A 9,678-nucleotide genomic window follows, 5' to 3' on the forward strand; every position below is an offset into this window, starting at 1 on the left:
TAATCCTGATTAGTCCAATTACTCCGCTTTGATCTGCTTAGTTCAGTGTAGTCCAATCTATTCCTTATAATCCAGATTAGTCTTATTTAATCCGAGTAGCTACATTTAGCCCTTCTAGTCCAACAAAAACTAGTTTGGCTAATCTTATTTAGAGACGTTTAGGCCAATATTTGTATAATCTGATTTAGTCTAATTAATCTGACTAATCCATTTAGTCCGATTTGATCTAATTTCTTTTGTTCAGTCTAGTCCAAAGATTTGGCCCATCTCATCCAACAAAAATTTGTTTGACTACTTCAATTTATCGAAGTTTAATACGTTTAATCGACTAATATAAACTGATTTAGTATATTTAATCCGACTAATCTAGTCCAATTTAGTCCTTCCAGTGAGATTTGATCTAGTCTGTTTAGTTTAGTGTAGCCCAATTTATTCCTTATAATCCAGATTAATCCTATTACACCGAGCTAGTCGAATTTGGCTCATCTAGTCCAACAAAAATTAGTTCGGCTAGTTTTATCCAGACACGTTTAGTCAAATTTTTTATAATCGGATTTAGTTTTTTTAATCCAACTAATCTATGTAGCTTGACTTTAGTCTTTCTAGTGAGATTAATTAGACCAATCCTATTTCGTTCAATTTAACTCCAACTTTTTTAGTCCAATTTAGTTTTAGTCTGACTAGTCTGTTTATTTCAGTATTGTCAAATTTATTTTTTATAATCTAGATTAGTCCTATTTAATCTGAGCTAGTGAGTCCATCTACTCTAACCAAAAATAGTTTGATTAATCTAATTTAGAGGCATTTAGTCAAATATTTATACAGGGTCCGGCAACACTTGTGTCCACCCCCAAAATCGTTTTTAATTTTAAAGATAAAATTTTGAAAATTTGCATACACTCATAGTTGACAAAGCTCTAGAAGCCGACGCAAAAATTTATTTTTTATCACTTATAGTTTAGGCGTCGCGACGCCTTAAAAGTGTATTTTTTAGCTAATTGTGAAGTTTTATGAAATGAACCTCTAATTTAATTTTTTTTCAATATAAATGTGTTAAAAATATCTCAGTTGACATTTTAGATTTAATGTAAATTGTATTCAAAATTTGAGGAAAAAATGCTGTTTTATCAAGTTAGTTTTCAATTTTATTACATCAAAATTGGGAACTACGTTTACACCCATCTGTCAACATCTTGTGTCACAAAAGACATCTATTCTTTGGTTCGTTTTAGAAGGTAACAAAAGTCTTACTTGGCGAAATTGTCGCTTTGTCGATGTTAATTAACGATTTCTAGTGTCCAGAACGTGGAACATACCCGAGCTAATCAAAATTCACCTTCATATGAGTGAATGAAGTGACTTGTGAAATTTTGGTGTAAACGTAGTTTATCACTGCACCGTCAAAATGTTGAAAACTAACTTGATAAAACAGCGTTTTTTTCGCAAATTTTAAACACCATTTGAAGTAGATTTAAAATAAAAACTCAAATATTTGTATTACAGTTATGTTGAAAAAAAATTGAATTCGCTAATATTACCGCAAAAAGCCAAAAATCGCTAAAAATTAAACTTTTTAGGCGTCGCGACGCCAAAGAATCCGTGATATAAAAACAAATTTTTGTGTCAGCTTCTAGAGCCTTGTCAACTATAAGCGTATGCAAATTTTCAAAATTTTATCTTTAAAATTAAAGACGATTTTAGGGGTGGACACAAGTGTTGCCGGACCCTGTATAATCCGATTTACACTATTTAATCCAACTAATCCACCTAGTTCAATTTAGTCCTTCCAGTGTGATTAATCCGTCCAATTTATGTCCAACTTTCTAAATCCAATTTTATTGTAGTCCAATTTTAGTTCGATTCTATCTAATCTGCATAGTTCAGTGTAGTCCAATTTATTCCCTCTAATTCAGATTAGTCCTATTTAATCCAAGCTAGTCAGATTTGGCCCTAGTTTGGCTGGTCTAATTTAGAGGTGTTTAGTCAAACGTTTGTATATCCTGATTTAGTCTAGTCTAATTTAACTCCGATTTTCTTAGTCCAATTTTGTTTTAGTCTGACCAGCCTTGTTTAATTTAGTCTGTTTAGTTCAGTGTAGTCCAATTTATTCCATATAACCCAGATTAGTCCTATTTATTCCGTGCTAGTCAGATTTAGCCCATTTAGTCCAACAAAAACTAATTTGACTAGTCTAATTTAGAGCCGTTTAGTCAAATTTTTGCATAATCTGATTTAGTACATTTAATCAGACTAATAAATCTAGTCCAACTTTTTAAATCCCATTTAGTTTTAGTCCAACCAGTCCTACTTGATCTAGTCTATTTAGTTCAGTGTGGTCAAATTTTATTCCTCATAATTCAGATTAGGCCTACGTAATCCGATTTAGTCCATCTAGTGCGACTTAACACTAATCCTAATCCTCCTAATCCACACCCTAAACCCGAGATATAGTCCTAATTAATTTCTAAAACACTTGACATTTCGAGATTTGGACTAAATTTAGCCTTCTAATTATAAGACAAAACCCCATAAAAATTACCGTAAAATAGTTTCATAGACCGGAGGAATTGACAAGAATGACAAGTAGCCAAAGCCACCTTAAAACGCCCATAAAACGTAACGACGCCAGTGAACGAAATTCTGACAATGTTGCATGCTATTACCCAATTTCGTCTTAATTTAATATACAGAGTGCTCATAAACACGATGGTGTTTATTAACACACTTTTATTCCACCAGGAATGCGCCAAAGTTTGCCGGTTATGGTCACCATCAAAGTCAACCGAGTATGTCGCTTGGGCTGGCGGGGCCTTCCGGAGAGAGTTGACTACGCTCCCACCACTGGAAAACAGGAGTTGTTCCCATCGGCGAGTCTGGAATTGTGCGACGTTCCTTGCAACGTTCGGGAATTGAGGACGAGAGTTGATTTGGCGACGAGGTATTAACCAATTTATTGTTTTCTTTTTTTGTTAATTTTTCTTTGTTTAGACATATTGGGAAAGGTTGCGACCGCGACACCTACAGCGTCCAATCTCAACGGAAACTCTGCGGGGCTTCGCCCTCCGCCATCGACCTCCTCCCGAGTCCAGGAGTTGGGGCCGAATGGACCAAACCTCTCATTTCCGACGAGGGCCATGAATCAGATCAAATGTTCGAATTTGACGGGTCTAGCACTGCCGTGTCCATTCCCAATTCCGTTCTGGACCACAATTTACCTGCCACTTTTACGATAGCCACGTGGATGAGGCACGGCCAACATTCCGAGCAAGACAAGCGGATTAAAGAACACATTTTGTGCTCAGCTGATGATCACAGTGAGAAAAACGCGATACGCCACTGGAATTACTGTCACTTTCAGTAGTTTGACACTAATTCCAGAGGCGTAACAAAGACATTTAACCAACGAAATTACAGAAATGAACCGACATCATTACGCGTTGTTCGTCCGCAACTGCCGTCTTATTCTCCTCCTCCGTCGCGACTTCTCCGAAGGCGACTTGAACATCTTCAGACCTGCAGAATGGCGCTGGAAGATCCCGCAAGTTTGCGACGACCAATGGCATCATTACGCGGTCAATGTGCGATTCCCGGATATTGAACTCTTTGTCGATGGACAGGTGTTCCGGTCGGAGAAGAAGAATCCGGAAGTGATCGATGATTGGCCGTTGCATCCCACCAAAGGGATTAACACGACGTTGACAGTTGGGGCCTGCTGGCAGGGGTCTGACAACAAAATGAAGCACCATCTTAAGGGGTACTTGGCCGGGTTGAGCGTTTTGGTCGGGGAGACCGAGAAACCGGAAGTCTTGAGCTGTTTGCATCAGTGCAAGGAAAGCCTGCAGGTGAGGGGTAAACAGTACTGCCAACCTGCTGATATAAACAAAGTCTCTGGTGTGACACTAAATTTTACAAAAGTCATATTTATCTGATTTTTTTTGTTAATATAGTTGTAATTTGGCTTTCTTAAGAATATAAAATCAATTTGTGTAAGTTGCCTACAAGAAAAATAATAAATTCATTTGTTTCTCGCTTTTGAAAATTAACAATTATATTCATAAAATAAAACAAAAGTGTTAAAAAAACAATAAACTATGAAAATAAAATAAACCCTTGACATGGCCGATTTGGAGATTTTAATGCCAAAATAGAATTTCGTCGCGGAAATTATTTTGATTTTCACTTATTTAATTGTTATACAGGGTGATTTTAAAAAACGACAGGCGTAGAATTTTTATTTATAAACCGATTTTAAATTTTATTAGCTGATGATTTTAGAATTTTTCTAAATGTCTGTATATTCAACTGTCTTATTTTAAATTGGGACCCATATTTTTTTTTCATAATTTGGAAGATATTAATTTTTTTAATTCAGAAAAGTGTAATATGCTACTTTTTGCTACTTTTACAAAAAAACATTTAGTTCACAAGAGGAAAAAAAATGTTATTTTTCATTTTACAAAAAAGTAACAAAGGAATAATATTTTTTGCTTAATTTAAAATAAATAAATCTTTAATTAAAACTTTAATATTATCAAGCGGTGTTCTTAAAATCGAAAAAAACAAAAAATAACGAAGAACTTTCTTATTTTTAATTTTGTAAAAAATGTCAAAGAAATGAAATTTGTTCCTTAACTTAAACCAATTTCCACTATTTGATTGACCCATTACCTGTTTTAGCACATAGTTCAATTCTAACTCGTAATTCTTTAAGACTGTTTCGAATTTTCTCAATTATTGTTAAGGATGCAATTGCATTTCTTTTCCAATTTTTTAATACTTACACATTATTTGGTAAATTTTTCTTTAATCTTTAACGCACTATTTGATATTGTGAATCCACAGCCTGCTATTATTTAAATACGATTACAAAACTTAATAAATAAAAATAATGAAAAAATTAATTTTAAAAGTACAAACTAATAATTTTAAAATTTTAATTGCAGATTTATCTGTTTTGAAATAAGCAAAAAATGTTATTTCTTTGTAATTTTTTTGTAAAATGAAATATAAACTTTTTTCCCTATTATGAACTCAAGCCGGGAACATACTGTAGATGCGTGGTGTCAAATATGACAATCCGGTTATTGTAATGTCAAAAAGTAGCAAATAGCAGAAAGAACAAGTTTTCTTTCAACAAGATGGGGCTACACCTCACAATGCACGAATTAATACGCAATATCTCTATTTTTTTTTAATTTTGATAATTTGTTTTTAAATATTTTTTGTAAAAGTAGAACCTATTACACATTTCTGAATCAAGAAAATTATATTTTCCAAATTATGAAAAAAAAATAATAAAAACCTGCCGTGTTTTTTTTTTTAAATCACCCTATGTAAAACCTTCCTACGTAATTAAATAGATCCGCAAATAATTTACATTGTCATCTTATGTTCACTTTTTAGCGAAACAGAAATTTTTTAAAAAATTTTTTTCTTTTAATATCGTTATATGTCGTTACATTTCGACAAAGCCAATGACGACATATCAAAAAGTACGTCAGTCTCTAACGATAAATATAAAAAAAAAACATAATTATTTCTGTTGTTACTGAGTGTAATTGTTATATTATTTTCGCCAGGTTGGCACTAGAATTTTAAATGAGGTGTTGCCAACATAACTAAATGTAATTTTATTCCAAAGGTGCCTGCGATGGAGCTGCTGCAGCCCGGCATGGAGTTGCTGACCAATTCCGACTTGACGGAAGTGACAGTTGAAGGCGACAATCGTACCAACTTGGAGGTTTTGGTCCGAAAAATCGGCTACGCCAACAGCCGAGAGTTCCCGACTCCCGGTCGTAGAAATTTGCGCTTGACGACAACAGTGACGTGCGATAATGGGAAAACTGTCAAAGTTCCGGACGCGCAAACTTACGTCATGGTCCTGCGGCCACAGACGCCCTCTATTAACTTGAACGGAACCGGAAACATGGCGCGCAAATATGAGGACTTTCGAATGGGGGTGAGGGTGCTAGCTGATATTCACATCTCCGGCGAACAGAAATTGGATAAGTGCTCGTTGACGATTTATCCCAATCTGAATCCGGACCATGAGAATCTCAGCGTGCCCGAAGAGATGTTGAAGAGGTTAGGAATGGCGGCGAGGGTGTCTAAAGATGGCGTCACCATCACTGGCTCGGATATGGTTTTCAACTATCAACAAGTCTTACGTCAGATCGTTTACACCAATAGGAAACCAGCGTACTACCTTAACCGTGTGTTCAAACTCACCTGTTCCGAGCTTAACGGGAGATTCACGTCAAATGAATACGTACAAACTGTAAGTTACGCCACTGGAATCCATAGCCGTGCTAGTCTAGTCACAACAGACATTTCAAATAACAAAAATTCCGATAGAGCTCAATTTTAGTATAGACATTGGGTGTCAAAAGTGTCAAAAGCCTCATTAGATCTCATGTGTGCTAAAAAAGTTATTCAATGTCAAAGGTCAAAATTTTCGGTTTTTTGGCTTTTTCTTGAAAACGGTAAGTTTTATTAAAAATATAGCTCAGATAAAAATTGTAGATGATGACATTATCTACAAAAATGGTCTTTATGAGGTATTCCATACCAAATCGACCACTTTTGACAGAAATTTTTTCAATTTTTTGTTCCTGACTCAAAAAAAGTTGTGAATTTTTCCAAAAAATGGCTTTTATACTTTCAAATAGCTGTAACTTTTTCAAAAATTGACTTATTGGGACTTTTTTTCAATTTTTTTTTTTGAAATATGTTTTCAGAAAAGAATACAAAAAAAAATTAAATAATAATTTTAAGAAATTTTTTACCTTTTTTGAGGAAGTTATTTTCTCGAAGTTCGCCATTTTTAATTTTTTTTCTCAAAAAAAAACCATCAATTAATTCTGCGATCATTCCTGCATATCCCAGAGTGGGCCGATTTTTTTCTATTTGTTTTAATTAATTGAAAAAAATGTATTTTTAAAATTTTTATTTAATTTTTTTAAGTTATACAATAAATTAGAAATCTTTTTAAAATCATTGAATGTTAATTACATACATCCAACATAAATCCTAATCATTATATTTTTAAAATGAAATTAAGTATAATTATAACCGTGCAAAATCGTTTAATTGCATTTATTTTATTGAAGAAACAAAGCTTTTAGAAAAAAATACAAATTTTAAATAGAATTAATTGAAGTTTTTCTTGATAAAATAAAATAAAAATTTAAAAATGGCGAACTTTGAGAAAATAACTGTTTTTTTCAAAAAAGAGACAATTTCATCGAGTTTATAATCTTGATTTTTTTTTAAATTTTTTATAAAAAGTACATTTCAAAAAGTCCCAATAAGTTAATTTTTGAAAAAGTTATAGCTATTTGAAAATATAAAAGCGTGTTTTTTTTAAATTCATAACTTTTTTTGAGTTCAGAACAAAAATTTGAAAAAATTCTGAAAACTGTTTTTCATAAGGTAGAAAAAGATAAAAAATTCAGCCAAGAAAACACCTAGAAGTAGTAATCATATTTTGATGAAATTTGCACAAAAGCTTTATTTCACCATAATATTGAAATAATGAAAATTTCAAGAAGATATTTCAACTGGTTATGTTTTTTTTTTTGCTCCTTGATAGAGTACTACAAGGTGTTTATAAATGTTTGTGGCTATGAAATGTCAAAGAAATTTGCCACTCATTATAAATGTGGGTTTAGACATAAGTAACATTATAAATAAATTTCAAGATAGTTATATTAACTATGAAAACAAAGCGGCAAAGCAGTGCACGACAGGAATTCCAGAGCCACTCTTGATGTTAGAAATATTTATAAACACCTTGTACTTTTAAGTGTGTTCTTAATAATTTAAATTAAATCGATTTTTAACAGTTGTATTGACACATTTTCTTTCAATTAACAAATACAAGGTGTTTATAAATGTTTCCAGCAACAAGGGTAGCTCTGGAATTCCTGCCATGCACTATTTTGCCGCTTTGTTTTCATCGTGAATATAACTATCTTGAAAATTATTTGTTACTTAGGTCAACGACGTTTCAGTTACAGTTTTGTGTCCAAGTTTTTGATTTTCAGGTTTTAAACCACAACTAGAACAGTTTATTTCTCAAAATTTATTTTGCTCCATGTTTGAGGTTAACTGAAAATGTCAGTTGAAAAATCGAAACCCACATTTGTAATGAGCGGCAAATTTCTTTGACATTTCATGGCCACCCTTGATGCTAGAAACATTTATAAACACCTTGTAGAACCTTTGTATAAATTTCACCACAATCGTCTCACCCCATTCCTTTTTATGAAAATCAGTATTTACATGTAGAATGTCAATCCTTCAATTTTAGAACGGCGATGTCTTAAGAATGGTAATTCTGAAGAAAAAAAGTATAAAAACAATTTTTGTAGGCAATCTTATGATCTACAATTTTTCTCTGGGCTATTATTTTTGATAAAACTTACCGTTTTTAAGTAAAATCTAAAACGAATATTCTGACACATTATTTCTACTGGTGTACCCACCTCTGTCGGAGTTTTTGCTATTTGATCACTATTTTTGTCTATTTTGACCGATTTTGCCTCTACTTTTCGTTTCAGCTTACTGTGATCCATCCTCAACCCAAAGAGCCAATCGTCGCCCACGCCACTGTTAACAAACACAACGTCGAGCTCCGCCCCGCCTCTGTGGTGTCACGTGACTACATTCCATCGGAACATCTGAACCTCGTGGCGAGCGGTGGTTCCCACGCCGTCACTATCATAGTCGTGGTGTGCGTCGGATTTCTTTTGTTCATGATCGTTTTGGGCGTGATCAGGATCAGAGCGGCGCACCACCGGAACGCGTCTGAAGAGGCTCAGGACAGCGAGATGACGTGGGACGACTCAGCTCTGACAATCACCGTCAATCCCATGGAGGTACGATCACCTTGCGCTGGCGCAACTCAACTTGAAACTTTTTTTTTTTATTTTTTTTTTTTGTAGAATGCAGAGAGGAAGCTGGAGGGCCACCCGGCGGAGTACAGCGAGAGCGAGCAATCGGACTCCGACAGTTCCTCGGATGACGACAACATCGACGGTCCGTGCAGAATCCCCGACTCTTCAGACGACGAGGAGGAGCAGCCCGCGCGCAGTCGTAAACACGACTACCAGAATATCAGCCAACTAGAATGGGACCATTCTACCATGTAAAAAATTCCATCAAAGTAAAAAAGAAAAATTTTCAAAAAAAAAAAACAACCAACAGCAGGGCTGAGGCGTTCTTCTAACGTCGTGTTTACAACATTTGTAAATTTCTCTTCGGTGGTTTTAGCGCGGTAAAAATCTACGCAAAGGTTTGAGCTACAACGCGAAGCCTTTTCGTAAAAACTAATTTCGCTGGGCGGTCGTAAAATCGCTAAAGGGGGTTTTGCGAACGCGCCGCGATTGATATCAATAATAATCGTCCATAATGTTAGAGTTATACAAGTTGTATATCCCTTTCACTTAGCTATTAGTAAGGAAAAGAGAGCTGCGGCCGTTTCCGGTGTCTTGGGAATTTTCTCCAGATATCGGAGACACCCGGTATAATAAAAATAGCTATTTCCTTCACCCTTGCTTAGAGCGCCTGTTTGTTTCGGTTATTTAAGGGCAGCCATATTATTTTTACTAATGTAAGTTTACGTAAGATTTTTTCTACAGGGAAGTCTTTCGTTCTTCTATTTGAGAAGCTTCGACA

The 9,678-nt window shown here is 34.5% G+C and overlaps 1 protein-coding gene across 1 annotated transcript in view; it reads left to right on the plus strand.

Annotated features, from left to right (window-relative positions):
- Positions 1-9,204, plus strand: part of Cals (calsyntenin 1) — a 48,222-nt gene extending 39,018 nt beyond the window's left edge. The window contains exons 4-9 of the mRNA XM_088033135.1: positions 2,740-2,938; positions 2,989-3,314; positions 3,415-3,842; positions 5,642-6,277; positions 8,562-8,879; positions 8,946-9,204. Coding sequence (XP_087889261.1) covers positions 2,740-2,938; positions 2,989-3,314; positions 3,415-3,842; positions 5,642-6,277; positions 8,562-8,879; positions 8,946-9,152 — 2,114 coding nt within the window. The 3' untranslated portion in view covers positions 9,153-9,204. The remainder of the gene's footprint in view (positions 1-2,739; positions 2,939-2,988; positions 3,315-3,414; positions 3,843-5,641; positions 6,278-8,561; positions 8,880-8,945) is intronic.
- The last annotated feature ends 474 nt before the right edge of the window (positions 9,205-9,678 follow it).

The sequence above is a fragment of the Gnatocerus cornutus genome, chromosome 3 (genome assembly GCF_029298725.1).
Source record: "Gnatocerus cornutus isolate USDA-ARS CGAHR chromosome 3, icGnaCorn1.1, whole genome shotgun sequence".
Classification (NCBI taxonomy): Eukaryota; Metazoa; Arthropoda; class Insecta; order Coleoptera; family Tenebrionidae; genus Gnatocerus; species Gnatocerus cornutus.